This window comes from Scleropages formosus, chromosome 14, assembly GCF_900964775.1.
Source record: "Scleropages formosus chromosome 14, fSclFor1.1, whole genome shotgun sequence".
Classification (NCBI taxonomy): domain Eukaryota; kingdom Metazoa; phylum Chordata; class Actinopteri; order Osteoglossiformes; family Osteoglossidae; genus Scleropages; species Scleropages formosus.
The window spans coordinates 23,484,663-23,505,450 of record NC_041819.1 but is presented as its reverse complement, the minus strand read 5'-3'; the positions used below and the strand labels follow the sequence as shown (position 1 = coordinate 23,505,450).

General features: G+C 47.5%; 1 protein-coding gene across 3 annotated transcripts in view; it reads right to left on the bottom strand.

Moving 5' to 3' along the window:
* Positions 1-548: 548 nt before the first annotated feature.
* Positions 549-20,788, bottom strand: part of LOC108928974 (activin receptor type-1-like) — a 21,218-nt gene continuing 978 nt past the window's right edge. For 2 of the 3 annotated variants that reach the window (XM_018743212.2, XM_018743215.2), the window contains exons 3-12: positions 9,780-9,853; positions 8,543-8,803; positions 8,180-8,446; positions 7,295-7,506; positions 6,142-6,241; positions 5,274-5,420; positions 4,228-4,503; positions 2,903-3,100; positions 1,997-2,127; positions 549-1,853 (exon numbers count right to left, since the gene is read on the bottom strand). In XM_018743212.2, coding sequence (XP_018598728.1) covers positions 1,719-1,853; positions 1,997-2,127; positions 2,903-3,100; positions 4,228-4,503; positions 5,274-5,420; positions 6,142-6,241; positions 7,295-7,506; positions 8,180-8,446; positions 8,543-8,803; positions 9,780-9,853 — 1,801 coding nt within the window. In that variant the 3' untranslated portion in view covers positions 549-1,718. Of the gene's footprint in view, positions 1,854-1,996; positions 2,128-2,902; positions 3,101-4,227; positions 4,504-5,273; positions 5,421-6,141; positions 6,242-7,294; positions 7,507-8,179; positions 8,447-8,542; positions 8,804-9,779; positions 9,854-10,053; positions 10,572-20,788 lie in introns of those variants that run through there. The other variant, XM_018743211.2, reaches the window with a different exon arrangement.

Here is a 20,788-nt window from a genome sequence, read left to right as displayed (position 1 = left end):
CTATAATTAATTTTTTCAATTATATATTTTTTATTTCAGTACAGTAGAGTGAGTGACTCACAGGCCTGGGTTGTACAGCTGGATGTCAAGGTCCCACTTCAGGCCTGGGACACAAGTAAACCACTGCCCCCCCCAATGGTGATGTCACTCGGTCTTGTGCTGCTTGAGAGATGCCTTTATTATTAAAGACCATTGCTTCCAACTTCACATTTTGATCTGCTGAGGAGAGACCCTTGGCTTCAAATCCAGCTTAGTCTGGGTGAACATGGCAGGTTCTCCCCATGTTCATACAGATTTCATCCAGGTGCTCAGGTTTCCTCCCACAGCCCAACAATGTGAGTTTCAGATGAACTGGTGACTTCATGTTGCTCTGTCTCTCTCTGTGTGTGTGTGTGTGTGTGTGTGTGTGTGTGTGTGTGTGTGTGTGTGTGTGTGTGTGTGTGCGCCACCACAACTATCCGTTTGTATAAACAGTTATCTACAATGAGTTTTGAAGGATATATTTTTATTTTAAAATAAAAATACAGTTTTATATAAAATTTTGGACATCAAACTACATTAAAATTAAAACTCATCTAAAAAGACTGAAAATATAAATATTTCTTCTCCAAATTCCTGTTTATGCCCTATTGTTGAAGGATTCGTCCTATAAACACATGCAACGTTTCTCATCTTGTTTCTGATCACCGACACTCAGGAACACCGGACAGGAGCTGTAAACACTGTGGAAGCGAGTTGGATTGAGGTGGTCAGAAATTTCAGAAAACAGACTGGCGAACAAAATGCAAATGACAAATAAATAAGCTGAAAAAATGTCCATATCTTCACAAACTTGACCACTGATGATGCGAGGAGCCAGCACACGTGGACAGTTTAACGTACAAAATGAACCTACGACTCCGTGGACAAAGGTGTCGGGAAGGTAAAGAACAAGTCTAAAAACATCCAGCTGCTCTAATGTTCAATTTTATGCATTTAATCAATAAAAAAATTAATGAATATATAAAATATCGAATGAATCAATACTCCCATTTTACAATATGCATTTCAGGGGGACGAGAGCAGGTCTTCCGAGGAACGAATTCCTCTCACACTCACACAAGTCTTTGCTTCTTCCGATCATTCTGGCTTTGACTTTGGATCCAACATCCATACCCATTAAAGCTCATACAATGAAGAATCAAAAACAGGACGCGTATTCCTCGGCTCGGTGATGCGGGAGTCCCAGGGCCAGCTGGAGGTGCTGCCTAAGCGACCTACAGACCCTCCTGGAGATACTACAGACACGAGTGAGACGCAACACAAATGCCGTTTCCGGACGTTTTCTCTAACGGCTGAACAGTGCAAGCAAGAAATGAGGAGATCGCTAGTGCAATAAAAATAATAAATCTGTATTGCTACAAAATATACTCCGTTGAGTCCCAGATCCAAAGTTGCGCTGTGTCGTAGTTCAGTTCTAAGGCAAAACCACCTGCTTCCCGGCAGCCGTTTTCTTCTTCTTTGAAGAACGAGACTATTAGTAAAATTCTCATTTGCTTTAAAAAAGAAAAAAAGAATTAAAAATAAAAAAGGTCATCAGCTAAAATGTCTGAGTTTCAACAATCTTCTTTGGATGCCAAAACATTTATCCCAGTGAGGGATCAGAATAAATAAGGGTTGCCCAATAAGGCCCGTGAGCCGACAACCTCCCGGCGCTCACGTCCAAAGCGCATGGAAGCTCAGCAGTCCACTTTGCTCTTGTCCAGCGAGTTGTTGATCTTGGTCAGCGTCTTCTTGATACGCAGAGCGGTCAGCCGGGCCGACGGGTTCTGGTACCAGCACTCCTTCATCAGCTTCGAGATGGACGTGAGGGTCTGGAAGGTTGGGGGGGGCGGTGTTGATGGCGGCATCGTGTTAGAAATACCATGTGGACCAAGAGCTCGACCACACAGAACATTGTGACCTTAAGCCCTCCTTGGCATCACGCACACAATAGGGTCCGAGACGCCATACTCACCGGGTCCGAGAACCATCGGTTGGGGATGTTGGGCCTCTGCTGGTCTATACACACCACCTTCTTCATGTCCTCGAAGCTCGGGTCGTTGGGAACCACGTCGTGGAAGGGCGGTTTGTAGTCCTCCACGATGCCTGAGCATCAGGAGCCCCAGAGAACGAGAGTCAAATGGACACACGTTACACCAGTGCGCCAAAACATGGTAAACAGTGGGGAGTTTAGGGCTCGGTTCTGATTAACGCTCCTCCCGCGTCTCAAACAAGCGTCCCATCTGCTGGAGGACCGTGAGCCAGCAAGGGCTACGATGGAACTGAACGTAACACACACACACACACACACACACACACACAGTCTGAAACCACTTGTCCCAAGTGGGGTCCCAGCGAGCCGGAGCCTAACCCGGCAACGCAGGACACAAGGCTGGAGGGGGAAGGGACACACCCAGGACGGGACGTCAGTCCATTGCAAGGCACCCCAAGCAGGACTCGAACCCCAGACCCGCCAGAAAGCGGGACCCGGCCAAATCCACCGCACCCCCAGACTGAACCTAACAGAGGAAATTAATTTAACTGGACAGCAGGTGGAACAGCAGTTAGAGCTGCCACTTCTGGACTTGAAGGTCTCTGGTTCGAATCCCACCTCATGCTGTAATAACCTTGATCGATGCTCTTACCCAAAACTGACACAGTAAAAAAATACCCTGCTGTATAAATAGGTAAATCACTAAGTCGCTTAACTTTGTAAATCATTTTGGAGGAAAGTGTCTGCTAAATAGAGAACTATAAATGTGAATCACCAAACTGTAAGTTAAAAATAATGCAGCGTCTGTGTCCCAGCGGACGATGTCCCGCCGAAAGCACTGCGGACACGTGACCGCTGTTTCACAGGGTCCATAAGCACGGCACTGACCGTTGCTGACCGTCCTCCTGGCGATCTCCCACAGCACCAAGCCGAACGCCCAGATGTCCACCCTCTTGTAGGACTCGAAGCAGTCGGCCTGGATGCTGTCGTCCAGCACCTCCGGCGCCATGTAGCGTTTGGTGCCCACCTTGGGATTGTTGCCCACGTCCAGCTCGTTGGTGTCCTGGTAGTGCATCACGGCCAGGCCTAGGAGTGGACAGGAGGACGGCGTTTAGCGACAAAGGCTGGTCGTCCCTGTGCAGAATGACCGCATTTCACATTAAAAAAAAAAAAAAAAAAAAAAAAAATCCTTAAAGAAAAAAAAGGAGCAAAGTTAAATTTGTTTTTAAATTCAGTAAAAGACTAATATTGAGTGATTCTGAAATACCGCAAAATCATGATCGTGAACACGTTTATATTTAAGAATTCAAGCATCTCCATAACACTTCTCTGCTGCGTTAAGAGATTTCTCATAATTCAAACAAAGTTTTGTTTAGTGAAGTGGTTAAAGATACTGTCTTTGGACCCAGAGATCGCAGGTTCAAATCTCACCTCCAGCTGTAGTACCGTTGAGCAAGGTACTTACCCTAAAATTGCTCCAATAAAATTATGTTGCTGTAATAAATGGGGAAATAATTAAGTAGCTTCCCGTGGTAACTCATTTTGGAGAAAAGCATCAGATAAACAAATAAATGTAAACATAAACCACTGGAATAAACACTTTTCTCACAGCTGCCTTGAAAAAGCAGGTGCTGCCCCCTGGTGGATAACACTACACTAACAGTGTCCACTGGAGGGGACAGTTACTGTAGAAAATTTGGACACCCCAGCAGGTGTCAAAAAGCTTCAGAGCAATAATTTGCTGTTAATATAATATATCAGGACTGTGGCAGATAAATGGAATCTTTATAGTGAAATATGTAACATGACACCGGTAAGGAAAACATACTTCAAATACAGCAAAATACTATTCATTGTCTGCAATATATGTCTAAATTTGAAGCAGGAATTTCTTTTTTGCAGCAATGTTATTCATTCAGCTGAGTTATTTATGCTTGATTATACTGCTTTTACAATTATTAAGATTTGTTTTGACAGTACAGAACGCCCTTAAATACGAGGGCGAGTCAAAAAATATCTGCAGTAACATGCCTTCCATTGAGACTGGGAATATTGCGGATACTTTTTGACTAAACCGTATGCGCCTGTTTTCTTTATCCATTTTATTATTTTCAAGCACTCTGAGGCGGCTCATCTTGTGACGCTGAACTGATGCCGTCAGCAGCTTGTGAGTTTAGGTCAGAGGTCACGGGGGGTCAGAGGTCACAGCTCACCCAGGTCAGCGATGCAGCACTGCCCATTCCTGTTCACAAGGATGTTCTTGCTCTTGAGGTCGCGGTGGGCGATGGCGGGTTTGCCCTGCGTGCCGAAGATCTCGACGTGGAGGTGCGCCAGGCCACTGGAAACCGAGAGCGCCATCCGCAGGCAGCCAGCAGCATCCAGCGTACTCTGCTGCAGGTAGTCGTAGAGGGAGCCCAGTTCATGGAAGTGCGTGATGAGCCACAGCTGCGTGCTGGAGTTGCGGGACGTCATGTCCGAGGCGATGAAGCCTGCAGGACGACAAATACAGGGGGTCAGGAGGAGATCGATTTTTGACAATTTCTTCACCTGCGTTTAGCCTCCAAGCCAATAGATGGCAGCAAAGAGCAGGAGAAAATATGAGGTGAGCGGGACCGCCTCGGTTCAGCTCACTTCCACGGTGTTTACAGCTCTCGTGTCCTGTGTCCTTAAGGCAACTAAGTAATAAGATGCTGAATGCTTCTCGTACTACGGGACGAATCGGCATAAGAACGAAAATAAAAAATATGTAGTCTCCATACGCAGTCATTGTAAGTTACCTTCAGTTTTAAGTCAGCTCAGAGTTGTTAACCTATTAAAGACAGCTTTTTCATTATAGTTATAACGCTATAATATAGCTATAGACAGTTACATTATTAGAGCAAGATTTCCCCCGCAGAAAATCCAGTATTTGAATTACAGGAGGTCTGTATTCTTACCTTTTACAGGTTGTGACACAGTAGTGAAAGTGACTTCGGAGTTAAGAACAAACTGACATGCGAACAAATCTCCGATCCCCATTGTGTTCATAAGTTGAGGAGTGCGTACATGGCATAGATATTCAACGTTGTATCTAAAGGGTTTCCAGCTCCCCTCACATCAGGAAGGGCTCGGAAAGAGACTAATTAGCTCAGGCAGGACATGGACGTTAAAGGAGGTGGGGAAAAAAGGGTCCTGGACCGAACGGTCAACTTGACAAAGTCCACTGGACAAAGAGTAGCATAATGAAACAGAGCAAAATCCCACACACACAGGTACCGACCCAGGATATTCTCGTGCCGCAGCAGCACTGTGTTGTAGATCTCCGTCTCGCGGAACCAGGACTTCTCGTCCCTGGAGGAGAAGATCTTGACGGCCACGTTCTCGCCCTGCCACTGGCCCCTCCACACCTCGCCATAGCGTCCCTTTCCTGCGGGGGTGCGTTCACACAGAGTCAGCAGATGGTGGGACGCGTCCGCCACAAGTCTGTAACCTCGGCGGGGAAATTGACGGCTTTCCGCTTCGATAATTAATGCACCGCGTGTTTACGTGACGCAGGCGATGGATGATGGCGCAAAACCCATCTGGGTTTGCGTGCAAGAAGAGCCCTGATACTAATGGCGCAACCATTTTCCAACAAGGTGGGAAACAGTTGATTCGTGCATGACTGCAGCTCACTGACCAGATACTGGAATGACCAGATGGTCCGGTCCATCACAATATATTTTTTTTTTTTAAAAAAAAAAAAAAAAAAAAAAAAAAAACCTCAATAAGTAATTTACATTTAGAAATTTTTAATAACAAAAGAAAAATATTTCATTTTCAATCAAGACATTTGGTAAGGGAATGTTTGCTGTGCCTATGTGGTATCATGACCCCTGGTAATTTTTCTTTTGAATGGTTTTTTTAATTGAAGAAATGAAACCCAAATAAATAAATGTCTCGTATGTGATGGATTGGAATGGGGAGTCAATCCACTGACCTGACCCCCCCCATTAGCCCTATCATGGAAGATAAACTGTTCTCGCAGAGTTTCCAATACATACTTTTCAAACTTAAAAAAAAAAAAAAGAAACTTTTTTAAAATATAAAAAAAAAAAAAAAAAAAAAAATCACAGCACATGGTCGCAGTTACAGCAGTGGCCACTGACCCACACACTCGTTGAGCGTGATTTGTCGAGCGACGGTCCTCTGGACCAGGAAGGGCAATCCGGAACCGCTGCCTGATGTACACGATTGATCCAGCAGGTCCTGCGGGGGTGGAGAGAATGGAGGAGGCAGCGGCGTTACCAAACCAAGCAATCAGGTGCCAGATGAGCAACATAGGCGATAAGCGGGTATTAGACGCAGCGCAGACGGCCACTAATGCAACACACATTTTGGGTGGTATTACCGTAGCATTCCAAATCCACTCCAAAACCATTCCTAAATTCTGCACCGGAAGCCCGAGATCCCTTGGGGGCGGAAAAACAGCACGGTCAGAGCCAAGCCTGTCCTCCACGATTAGTGAGCGGGTGAGAGATTTGATCTAATCCCCTCCCCAGACTCCAGCAAGGCTCAGTACTAAGCCTTTTATTTATATCTCCTCTCCGCATGAATTGCTTGCGCAGTCCCTTCGGCACCAGCTGCTGCCACTAGAGAGCGCTGTTGGGGGGGGGGAGAAGAAAAAAAAACTATGAATTTTGGAGGGAAAACAATCATTCCAAAGGGGGGAAAAAAAAGAGAGAAAAGGACTGGGATGAACATAAGTGCACCGTAAAAGTGAAAGGATGAGCTTGTATCTAGAAAAACATGTGAGGAACGGGAGGAGGGAAGAAGGAAATGCGCAACGAGTCGTCGGCGCCGCGAGAGAACTGTTCCTGAGGTCGCTAATGACATTGCAGGCCTCCGCCTGTGGGCGAGAGGCGGTGCGGCAGTAGGGGACTGGATCATTGTCCAGACTTCAAAGCTCAGGGTTCGCCAATTCAGGAGCGGGGTGGGGGTGGAACCCAGGTGGGTGGAGAGAGCAGTCACTTCCCCTAAACCCGCTTGCGAGAAGCGAGAGCTCTTTAATGACACGTACAAACGTCCCCCTAACCGTACTTCTGGGATCTGGTTGAAGCCTGGACTTGCCTCCGGTATCAAGAGATCCCAGGAGGACTACACAGCGGTAGAGAACCCAACACACGCAGTCAGTAAAGACAGACAACCAAACACCTGAGACGTGTAGATCAGCAACTTCAAGCCATTCCACGGTTCCTTCCTTCACTAGAGGTAAACCGCTGTCACGGAGGACAGGTAGGAGGCGCCATGCCGCTCGCTCACCGCCAGCGTGCTGTCGCCCACGTTGGAGGTGATGAGGCCGTCGATGGTGCTGTACTCGGCCTCCCGCGCCGTCAGCCTCTCCATCTGCTTTTGATGGATGCGCCGGAACACCAGTGTAGCGAGGGTTGACAAGACAATGAGGACGACGACGGGGGCCACGACCGCCGCGGCCAACGTGGGGGCACTGTAACCAGGATCGCCTTTCGACGCCTCTGCGGGAAGAAGGGGTGAAACGAGCAGAGAATTGTGGGTCGGTCAGATCCCGCACAACCTGAAGAACTGCAAACAGCAAAACCGAATGAGGAAAACAGCAGAAGAAATTTACACTAATTCACCCCAGTTTACCTCCCCCCCCCAAGCAAGGTAGCTACGCTCCTTCACCTCTGGTCACTTAGCGGTCCCAATACTGAGGGATCGAGAATGGAAAGCCCATTGGTTCACAGTGCTAGCCCCATTGAAGTGAAATGACCACCCTCTGTCCCTCAGAGCTGCTGAATCCCTCTCACATTCGAAGAAGGGCTTCAAATATCCTTCAGAGCAACTTCTCTCCTGATAGCTACATAAATCAATGTAACTTCTATAGGAGCAACAGGAGAGATGTGAACCAGCAACATGGTGGTGTTAGACACAAAAGCATAATCCTGTGTCTAAAGCTCTTCATCTGTTATTGAGGGACAGTTTAGTGAGCTGTGTATCATTCTGGAGAAATCATCCGCTAAACGAATAAGGTAACTAAACTCAACCGATCGATCGTCAATAAAGGATCAATCCGATACTAAACCTCCCAGCAATGTTCCCTTAGACACGTGTTCAATTCGTACCCTGTTGCTGTGCCGCATCAGTGTAAAACCCACTAAATGCCAACATCAACGGTCCAGGCCTTACTTCGGACAGGTAGCTCCACGCTCACGTTGAGGTTGCACAGGTGACCCTGGCAACACTCGACCACCTGGTCGGGGGACGGCGGCGTCTTGCAGGTCATGCGGCCCTGTTCATAGACCCGGAAGCATCCTTTCTGGTAGACGCGCGCACCGGCGCTCAGCGTCAGCGACGAGAAGCACTGCTGGCCCAAGCAGCGGCCGATGGTGGCGCACAAGCTGCCCTCACACACGCACTCGTATTCGCGGGGGGTGGGTTTCACTTCCTCGTCCGCTGTGGAGGGCGGAGCCAATCGGTCAAGGCGGTAACGGATTCACAGATGGAAGAGGGGCTTACTCCAGAACAGCGGGTCAGAGAGCGACATCTCACCTTTCTCCAGCGCTTCCGCGGTCAGGTTGGCGTTGCACAGGTGACCCCGACAGCAGACCGCCACCCGGTTGGTGGAGTGCGGCGCCTTGCAGATCGCGTCCCGCTCACGGCCCTTGACGCAGCCCTTCCGGTCGACACGTCTGCCGACGCTTAGAGTCAACGAGGAGAAGCACTGTTGCCCGAGGCAGCGACCGCCGTCGGCACACGACGGCCCTTCGCACACGCACTCGTGGGGTCCGAGACTTGGCTCGACGTCGCCCCCTGGAGGTGAAGCAGAGGAAAGGCAAACTTGGCAGTTTTGTTACAAAATCTGGACCAGAAACGGCATGATACAAAAGATCTGTTGCCTTATATATCATATAAATATCATACGACACATCGGTGCAGCGTATCTTTGTAATATCGTATCTCCGTAGCAACTAAAATTGTCGCTCAGTGCGGTAAATAATTTATATGCATTTGCTCCTTTAACCACCTTCAGTCTTTATAATAATAAAATAAAAATAACTTTTCTTTTTACGTGTGTTTATATATATATATATATATATATATATATATATATATATATATATTTAGAGTGTAAATTACATTTGTAAACTAATTTTATTTGCCCTTTGTATCTATGTCAAATAAATATATATATTTCTCATTATACATACGATAAATATCAATTATAAAGATGTATATACTAATCAGTCCAGCAACACTTAGCCAACACACGTGGCTTCTTTAATTTACAGGTAGAAGTCGTAAGTGTTGCTAGACTGATTCTTGCCCAGAGGCTCCAAAACCCATAGCACAGGCCCTGGCTGGAGCTCAACAAGATTGGAAGACATGCATTGTGTCATCATGCTGTTGAGGAGCACTTGGAGGTAAGGAGATGTTTCGGGAAAACCCTCACACGTGCGATCGTCATTGCGCACGGTCTCCTGATCTGAACCTTCGAAGAGCAAAAGTCAGCAAATCCAGTCCTTGACAGTGACAAATAAACCATATTTAGGGATTCAAGTTAAGGACTCGAGAATGAAGGTGTCGTGGAGCTTCGTGGAGAGTTGGGGTGAACAGGTCTAATGAAGGCTGAGCTATGAAGGAAGCTGCAGCGAACACTCCGAGGCGCTTCTAGCACCTGAGATACCAACAAATCCAACCACGAAAAGGTCACGGGTGACCTAGCGGCTGGCAAGAGGAGGGCGGTGCTCCTTCTCCGGGACGTGTCCAGATCCAAAACAAGTCTTACCTTCCACGGCAGAAGTGGGCAAGATGAGCACCGTGAGAACCGTGAGGATCATGATCCCATCAAACATGACGGACCTGCAAGAGGGACAGAAGAGCAACGGGTGAGAAAGCACACACGGACTGTGCCAGATCCATCGAGTCACGCGACGAATGGAGGCGGCGTGAGGAGCAAACATCTCGAGCGCAGCTCCGCAAACATCTCGAGAGCGAAGACTCGAGCGTAGGGAGCGCCGCGCAGCCCGACTTGGCCGCAGATGTTGAGACCTCAGACGTACAGAGCTTGGTCTCGGGCTGCTTTCAGCCAAGGCAGCGCTGGCAGGGTTCGAGCGAGGGCGGCGCAGGGGCTCCGAGGGGTGACGGTGCCGCGCTGAACATTTTCACAGTGCATAAAAGACCTTTTTTCCCCTCCTTTCTTTCTCGGTACCGCCGAAGAGTCAAGACCAAGTTCAAAATGCTCAGGCAAAGTGGAGCGCATGCCTCCGTTGTCCCGGCAACAGCGGCTGACGACCAGAACCGTCCTATTGGTTGGGGGGGAGCGTGCAGGAGGGAGTGGGCCCAGCTGCATGGGGAGGACGTGGAAGAGGGAAGAGGCGGGGCCTCAAGAAGCCCCCCCGTGGATGGTCGGTGTTGCCCAAATTTTTTGGGAACATCTAGGTGAATCTTCAGACTAAGACTTTGCAGTCTACAGTCAAATCCAGGAATCTCTCCACCCCTTCCAACTCCTTGCCCCGCCCCCAGATCCTCACACCCCACAGCTACGCTGCGTCCCGAGCCAGTTCATACAACATTTCTTTGTGTGTTGTCAAGGAGGATGAAAAAGCAGCCCTAGCAAGCGGAGGAGTGTGGGGGGGGGGGGGAACCGCACTGGGCAGGAGAAGAGCCTCAAACTCCAAAACCCAAGAGAGGAGGGAGGCGGGGCTAAAACCAGATAGCCCCACCCATATAGGGGCGTGTCATTTTGCTGGGTATGCAAATTGGAACGCAACCAAGCCCCACCCCTCACATCTCACTAACCCTGCCACTCGGTCCCACCTCCTGTCAGTTGGGTTGAGGAGGCGGGGCCAGAAGAAGAGCTACAGGCCAGGGGCGTGTCCTCTGCTCACAGGTCGTTTTGTCAGAGAAACATTTATACTGAAAAGCCATTTTACCTGAATTATTATTAATAATAATATTAATTAAGTTCAAGGATGGACTACAAAGAGAATACGACTGGTGAGCCAATCAGAGGTGAGTAAAATAGTAAACAAACCCAACTGCATCATTTGGCGGGGGCGTCGCCTCGGACCGGGGGAGGGGGTTCGTTTGCTCAGGGACACTGCTGAGTCACCGGTCTGCGGGGGCTGCTTGTACAGCAGGCTGCAGGCTGTGTGTGAGCAGGGGGTGGGATGGGGGTGGTTGCTCCCTGAGAGCTTGGCTGTCCATTTCTGGCTTGGTACACACAACGCCTGGGACACACAGATGGTCCCCTGCACGGGGTGTGTGTGCGCGCGCGCGTGTGCGTGCAACACGTATACAAGCGGACAGTAAGGGGGGAGATACTGCATTACTGCTTCATTTTTACTGAACTACGCAGCAGAAAGTCGTATGAATAAATTAAATGAAGTGCAACATCTGCACTCTGATAAAAACTAAGTGAAAAGTCACTGTATGAAATTCTCTTTATGAAATAAAAATCAGAGCCTTTCCAAAGTCCACCGGGGGCATTCGTTCTGAAGAAGTGCAAACAGGGAAACCATCTTCATGTTTTATGGCAAAAGAGGATTTTGGATCCTCAGCAGAATCTCTGTATTGAAGGGGAGAAAAAAAAAAAAAATAATCATGTACCATATATATATCAAACTTTCTATAACTTCTCATTTGTAACTTTAAGAATAAAATTGTTCCCTTGAGCAATATACTCATTTAAATAGCTGGATAATTTTTACTGGGTAAGTACCTTGATCAAGAGTACTACAGCTGGGGGGGTGGGATTCGAACCCGGGTTCTTAGACTGTATTGGGATTAGAGCAGTTTTTTTTTTTTTTAAAAGCCTTTTTGTAGGCCATGGAGCCCTTTAACGAAAACTCATAACCCCTCCTAGGAAAATGTCCATAAATAAATTCTGAGACAATATTGCGTTGAAAACTGATGACCTTTTACATAGAATTGTGTCACGGACAGTAACAGCACGGTGATATTTTTGTTACAGAATTTTATTCAAACCTCAGAGCCCCCCGAAGCCCATCGACGGACCCCCAGGGGTTCCGTGCACCCCCACCCCCCACCGAAGAACCCTCGAGTCCTGCCGCGTGCCCTGCTGCACAGTGGCTGGTGTAGAAGTGCGCAGACGAGGCGCCCGGCTATGCTAATGAGCTGCAGCGCCAGACGGTGGGGGGATCGGCTACTGCAGTCTCAGTCTGCATGAGCACAGGATCATCCTCCACTGATAGAGACCAGTCATTGGTCGGGGGGGGGGCAGTCATAATGTGCAGGAGAACCCCCCAGGGTAAAACCGCCAAACAACAGAGAAATGACCCCCCCGCCGCACTAGTATATGTACACCACTGCTGTATACACAGACAAGGCAATGGGAGGCATAGTTGTCACTGCCGTCCAGCAAAAGGTCCCGGGTTCGAATTCTTGATGCTCCTACACTGCCCTTCATCAGGTACTTAACTCTGAATCGATACGGTGAAAATTACCCTGTTGCGCCAATGAGTAAATCAGTGTATCTCACTGCACAAAAATCACACAAAGTGTCAGATAAATGAATAAATAATAATTAAAAATAATTCCCTGCATTTGCTACAGTGCAGTGTGACAGTAACAAGTGTGTCCCAATCTCACAGTCCTGCTTCCTGCTGGTAAGAACGGCTGAGAACAAGTCCCCTACCGTTTGCCCATCTGGGCCCTGGGGCGAGGGTGCGCACCCCCCTATTCCATCCCATCCCCAGCCTCCACCCCCATGGCACATGAAGACCACACTGCACACACCCGCACATGCAAAATATCAACATTAGACTTTGACAATTTCAGTATCGAATGAAGCTTGGCTGATAGTCAAAGGATCGGGGTTCGAATCCCACCTCTTGCTTCACTGCCCTTGATCAAGGTACTTACCCTGAATTGATACAGTAAAAATTACCCTGCTGCACAAATGAGTAAATCAGTGCAAGCTACTTAGTGTACAACCCTAAGAAGGAAACACAAGTTTACTACGGTATGTGTGTTTCACACACACAGAGACAGTTATCAGGGGGCTTTGGAATCTGGTATTCTCTCCAGTTCTCTGCTGTGGAGATCGGCCTCGGGATAATTACTGTGAGAAGCTCCCGGAAGGGCTATCATTTCATTCAGGGCACAGCTGGTTGCCAGAGCGGTTGGAAATTGGGGGGGCGGGGGGTCCTGGGGGCGGAGTCACTGTGTGACAGCAGCCAATGAACAGCAGGCGTCTTGGACGGAGATGCTAAGACTCTCCGCTGGGGTGAAGGATGATTACGGACACAGCGAGACTTTATTAACAAGAGTTCACATATCCGGGGTAATAAAATATGAAATATCATCTGTGCGGGTAGGAGAATTAATTCACACTCCGCTTTGGCGGAATTCAAAGTGACATGAAGCGGAAATGTTGGCCTGAGGTTCGAATCCCACCTCCTGCTGTAATGCCGTTGATCAAGGTACATGCACTGAATCGATATGGTAAAATTACCCATCTGGATAAATGGGTAAATCGCTACAAAACAGTGTAAAACTAACCATGAAAATCAGAAAAACACTGATAATAAAATAATGATTAAAATAATAACTATATATGTAGGTAAATCAGTGTAAGTAGCTTAACGTGGTGAGTCGCGTTTGAGAAAAGCATCAGTCAGATAAACGTAACTGGAAAGTGAAGGTAACAGGTTTGATCACTAAGCTGTTTACACAGATTTACCCATTTATACATCATGGTAAATTTACCGTACCAATCCAGGGTAAGTACCTTGCACAAGGGCACTACAGCAGAAGGTGGGATTCGAACCCAGGTCCATGGATGAGAAGGTGACAGCTATAAGCAGTACGCTGCCTACTGGCCTCCCTGAGGAGACTGCAGTGTGAGGATACCATGGTATCAGTATCATAAAAAATGATTATTTGCTACCTGCCAACAGAGAAGAACCTGTGGGATTATGGGATGTCAGATGATCCCGGTATGGAGACCAATCGAGTGCCGAGGGCTGGGAGCACGTTGCGAATCTTCGTCTGAACAGAAACACTCGTTTGCCCTGAAATTTACTCTGAATTTTACACTGAAGTCCAGCTGGGCTTCTCTTTAAACTAATTAGCGCTGAAACAGCAGGTGGAGCAGCAGTTAAAGCCACCTTGTACCAGAAGAGCCCAGGTTCAAATCCCACCTCCTACTGTAGCATGCTACAAGGTACTTACCCTACTTATTTCAGATCAAGATACTTACCCTGAAATGATGCAGTAAGATTTACCCTAATGTATAAATGGGTAAACCACGAAGTTGCATCTGAGAAAAGTATCAGATAATAGACACACACACACACACACACACACACACACACACACACACACACACACACCAGTCTGAAACTGCTTATCCCAAGTGGGGTCGCGCTGAACCGGAGCCCAACCCGACAACACAACACTGGAGGGGGAGGGGACACACCCAGGACAGGACGCCAGTCTGTTGCAAGGCACTCCAAGCGGGGCTCGAACCCAAGACCCACCGGAGAGCAGGACCCAGCCAAACCCGCCCCCATATCAGATGATAATAATAATATTAATATAATATTTTTGCTGACTTGATGTTTTATGAAGGAAAGTGGGTAAAAACATGGTTAAGGTTCTTCTCTTCCTCTTAGGAGACTATCTCTAAAAACAGACGCATTAATAATCTGTTACCAATAACCACACATATGTGATGTGGGGAGTCATCTGAGATGCCTGCCCCACACACACACACACACACACACACACACACACACACACACACACACACACACACACACACCCGTCGCCATGGATCTCCACGGTTCACAGCTGGAACTCCATCTGGAGGTGCTGCCAAATCAAACTGGGCTTTTTGACGCCCCACCGAAAGGCAGCCGTAGAAGGAATGCTCAAAAATCCCCCTGCAAGGGACAGACGCGCCCAGCAGTTGGTTCACAGCCCACCTAAGCGGTGCAGACGATGACCACTAGAGCGTCTTCGCTGATCGCGTCAAGGAGAAGCATCCCCCCCCCCCCCCGATTGTCACTCATGTTTGAATAGGAAGTGACCACAGTGGGGCCCTCACTGAACTTTCACATACACTACAGTTTGGGTTCTTAACCTGGGGTCCATGAAGACATACTTTGAAAATAATAGTGTCATCTAGTTGCATAGTGGTTGGAGCTGCAGCCTTTGGACCTAAAGGTTGCAGGTTCGATTCCCGTCTCCAGCTGTCGTACCCTTGAGCAAGGTACACACACACACACACACACACACACACACACACACACACACACACACACACACACACACACACACACACTTTCAGAACCGCTTGTCCCATACGGGGTCGTGGGGAGCCGGAGCCTAACCCGGCAACACAGGGCGTAAGGCCAGAGGGGGAGGGGACATACCCAGGACGGGACGCCAGTCCATCGCAAGGCACCCCAAGCGGGACTCGAACCCCAGACCCACTGGAGAGCAGGACCTGGTCCAACCCACTGCACCACCGCGCCCCCTCGAGCAGGTATTTGCCCTGAATTGCTCCAGTAAAATTACCCAGCTATATGGGTAAATAAATGTAGTTTATTGTTGTTGCTTTGCAGAAAAGCATCAGTTAAAGGAATAAATGTAAACCCTGCTGACCAGTTTTAAAAAAAAAAAAAATTAAAATATACAGTGGTTGGAGTTGTCACTTTGGGCTCTGATGGTCATAGGTTCAAATCCCACCCATTACTGCAGTACCAGGACTGATGCAATAAAAAATATCAGCTGCATAACTGGGTAAATCAGTGTAAGTAGCTCAACACTAAGTCACTATGGAGAAGTGTGAGAGACAAAAACAAATATAAAAATATATTAAAGGCCCTGAGCTCAACTATTCCCCTGAGTCCAACTATTCCCCTGAGTCCAATTCCTACCCAGCCAGTCAAAATGTTGGAGAAAATCCGGAAAGACCCGGAAGCAAACTGAAGCAAAAGTCACACCTGTGCGTGTGAGTGTGTGTGAGAGAGAGAGAGAGCCATGTCACACAAAATCCAACTTCAGGAGCCACAAGGAACGACACAGCTGCAGAAAGAGCCCAAAGACGGGGTGTCCGCTGTCCACCTGGACGAGAACATCTGCTGACCGGGCGACCGCAGAGCGCTCTCAGCCACTGGGAGGCGCCACGGTTGGGATGTCAATGAACACACCATGGTTAGGTAGTCACAGAGCAGCACTTACCAGCATGTTTAGTCACAGAACAGCATTTTGCAGCACTGCACACCAGAGTGGAGTGTCTCTCGCTCTCTCTCTCTCACACACACACACACACACACAAACTACTACTCCTACTAGAGCCACAGTATCCTGCTGGGACTTGCTGCCCCCAGTCTGTGCGACAGACTGTCGCTAATGACAGACTGTAACCTGAACCCCCCAACCACACACACACACACACACACACACACACACACACACACACACACACACACACACACAGGGAGGGAGTGGTGAGAGGCAATCCACCACCACAGACAAACCCTTCGCTCAGCAATGCTTCACACACCAGAAAGTCCCACAGGGGCAGAACCACCAAGGTTTGAGAGCAACACACACAAGCTTTAGCTGGACCAGCTGCTATTCAGGGTTCAGTTATTTTTTTCAGTCATCATTATTATTAACCATTATTTTTCTGATTTCCATTATGAGGTGTGTTTTTTTTTTTTTTTTTTTTAAACACTCGTACAGCCACTTACACTGATTTACCCACTGCCAGGTAACGTGCCTTTGGACAGAAACGTCACATAAATAGGCCCTCCCGGAAATGAGGGCTTGGAACCTGCGACGGACCGGGTGGGAAGGCTCCGCAACCATCTTCAGTTCAGCCGTTACCACATTTTAACTACCAATCGCAGTGAAGTTCAGTAAAAATATCTGAATTCTAGCTCTGCCACGTGGGACAGCTCCACACACCCTCACAGTTCAGCTGCGCTGTGGTTCTGGAGCTCCTTAACCACACCTCCACTGTGTGGTTAAGGTTTGGCGCCAAAGGAGCCGGTATGCAGAGGAGGATTGTGGGAAATTTCCAATCCAGTTACAGACAGGGACCCGGTGGAACGAAGCTGAAAAACTGTTTCGCGGTGCCCTGGATACCCCACCACCTCATCCACAGCATCGCGGGGGTCCGAAAGGAGCCTGCAGGACCCCCACCCCACTCAACACCCCCAAACCACCCCCTGCAAGGAGAGAAAAGGTAAAAAGGTATCTCCCCTCCCCCATTAGCGGTGGGACAGACACATGCTGACACAGCAGCGGTTCACTACGGTGGCTCCAGAGGCTCATTCCCAGAGCGCTGCGTCTCCAGACCGGGGGGGTGCACACTGGGGTGTTTAATCTCAAGACGAAATCAGCCTGTCGGTTCAGTAAACAAAAGCACCAAAATTTGTTTACAGTCGGAGACTCCCACACGGAAACATGAAACACTTGTCCCGTCCAGTCCGCTGTCTGTGGGACACGTCCACATTTATTCATTCCGACACCGTTCTCCAAAGCGACTTACACTGATTTACCCTTTCATACAGCTGGGTGATATTTACTGCAATAGATCAGGGTAAGTAACTTGCTCAATGGTATTACAGGAGGAGGGAGGGATTTGAGCCCATGTCCTTCGATTGCAAGGTGATGGCTCTAAGCACTATGCCACCTAGTGCCCAATACACAGCAATAAACACAGTAAAGAGAAGGGTGTTGGTTCATCTCACAGACACATCATGCTGGAATTAGGGGCAGAACTCATGTCCAACACAAAGGCCAGGAAAGTCCCCCTAAATTAAATTTTTAAAGTTCCCAGAGTAAATTATTCCTTGAACACAGCATAACGGCTCCACTATATTACACTGTATAGGTGGCCATTGTACAAAATATTATAATTAATGTGATTTTGCTGCTGCTCAGTAGCTTTTTTTTTGGTTGTCCAAAATACCATAATAAGGTAATACCATAATTTGATAAGATAATATGAGAACAATGTGATCAGATGCAACATCAGTTTATGATTATTGTAATTAAACTGTGAACTGCAACATTTAAAAAAAAACTACAGCAATATTTTATCATTATTAAATCATCATTTACCTGCTACTTTTCTCCAAGGAAAATTCCAACCTGAGCATTGTACTCTAAGCTGAGCACAGTGATTTACCCATTTATATAGCAGGGTAATTTTTAACCCTGTGTCAGATCAGGGTAAGTTCCTTGATCAAGTGTAATACAGCAGGAAGTGGGGTTCGAACCCAGGACCTTCAACAAAGTGAGTAACTGCTACACCACTTATAACCAGGCATTCATTTTGCATTTGGAAACAATAGTGCTTAACATTTGTCAGGTCTTAATGGACCGACACTCACCGCGGTAAAAGAGAAGTGCGTACACAGGAGAAAAACACTCCCTAACAGAGTCAGGAGCTCATTCTGAGACCATCATGAACTCCATCTAACTGTGGAGACACCAAGAGAGAACAAATACCCTTCTTGGTCAAGGATTGCAGAGGCTCTCGATGGCTCAACCCACAACGCCACACATTCCTGGGGCTCCATTCAAACCCACAACTGCCGACTTTGTGCTCAAGACAGTAGTTTCACAAGTTGATCAGAGCATCGATCTAAATAAATACCGTTTTCTACTTCAACCCAGCAATATTTTGCATTTTCACCCACTCAGCATTGAAGTAATTACAACAAATCAACAAGAGTGACTCACTGACTCCTCAACTACCCTCTTTTCCAGCTGTCATCACCCTACAGGATCATACCCCCCCCCCCCCATCAATGACCATTTATTCAATGAAGATATGGAGATGCAACATGTTCAATAACACGGTCATTGTTTATTACTATTATTACTTGGATGAAGATTGGAAATCCACTGGATATTGGTGATTAAATTTCCTTTATTTTATCAATATCTGAGTGGAAGTGCAGGTGTGGTTGCCCTGTGATGGACTGGTGTCCTATTCTGTCCCGCTAACCTGCTTCACACCCTATGCTTCCAGGATAGACTCTGGACCACCACAACCCTGCAGCGAACAACCAGCTACTTAAGACGGATTGAATGGATACAATGCTACTTATAGAATCCCGAATTATTCATTTTAATTTTATAGGAGCAGCTGACAACATAGTGCTTTTGAGCTGCTGCTACCTTTGGAACTGAAGGTTGCAGGTTCTAATCCAAAGTCCAGCTGTAGTACCTTTGAGGTACTTACCCTAAGTTGGGGGGGGGGAGACACTGGCACTTAAACATCTAGAGATCTACTTTCCTCTATTTCCTCCTTTGCCCTTTGGTTGGGAGTTTTTTTGTTTTTCTTTTGTTTTCCTCTCCTCAACTATCAGCTGGCTTACTTTATAGCTAATTATTCCTTATTATACCTTTACTGATCTTTGTGCTGCATTTTCGGGAACTTCGTCCAGTGCTCACTGTCACTCCAGCAAGACAGGCGCTCTATGAGAATAATTTGAATTGAACAAGGGGACAAAACCTGTGAGGTCACCTGGTACCAGGAATCAGAGTGGAGAGGCCATCTGCTATCCACATGCCCTACACACACCTGGGCCCACGCAAGAGCAGTCAGCCACCATCCTACCCAAAATGCATGACAAAGCAGTCCCGAAGACTGCAGTTATGACCGTGGGCAAAACAGCCGATGAGTCACCGGTGGGCCGGTGAATGGTGCCCTTTGTGTGCTCCCACCCAGCGGCAACAGCGATTCACACAACAAACATCGCATCACGGCGGAGGCCAGGTGATCAGACGCCGGAACAGATGTGTCTCCTTCCAGGCATAGTTGGTTTAACGTGATCTGGCCGTGACACAGATCCGACCGGATCGCTCACGTTCATCGCAAACTTTACAGCGGCCACAAGGGCGGCAAATGCTTTCGTTGCTCGGGTCACACCGGGGCAGCAGGTAAAAGGTAAAAACCTTCACACATCTACTTCCGACACACTGCGACTGCAGCTCTCCAGATCAGACAACAGCCAGCGGCCCGACACACAACCTGCCTTCCCAACGTGCAGCGTACAGACAGACAGACAGACACACACACACACACACACACACACACACACACAGAGCATAAACAATAATTTGCAGGCCACCATTTGTCCTGACATGTCTGATGCAGATCAGATGGGGCTGCACCACCCTCCCCCCGAGGAAAACTTTCCACCGAAACACACAGGACAGGAGGCGGATTCTTCATTTTTGTAACATCCTCTTTTTAAGACACAAACACATAATATAATGTGTTAGTGCATACAGGCAATTACAGGTGTTTTAGTCCGTTTACACTAAAAGTTTACCAGGATTACCATGTAAAGAGATGGTGGGGAAACCCCTCTATTCTCCACTGCATTTCAGATAAACATTTATCTTATCTTAAAGTGACTCACAAAGCAAAAAATATCAGGTTTTTGTTTTTTTTTTTAAAAAAAAAAAAAAAAAAAGGCTCCCACAAACCTTCACAGCACCATTCAACACTAAAAGACCAGTTTTGGAAGAATTTCTATATTAAGTTCATAAACACAGGAGATGAAGAGCAGTCTGACCAGGGTTACACAACACAGCTTGATCATTTCCTTCTGCACACAGTTCAGCCATCCAAGCATACATGTTTGCAGTGTTGGTCTTAAAGAAGGATTTAAATAAATAAAAGAAACTTTAAAAAGCTGATCTTCAGACCTTTAGCACTTTATTATCTCAAATGTTAACACTCAAGGAATAATTGAGATGTTTTACCGGGAATGGTGCAGGGCCCTCACATGTAAT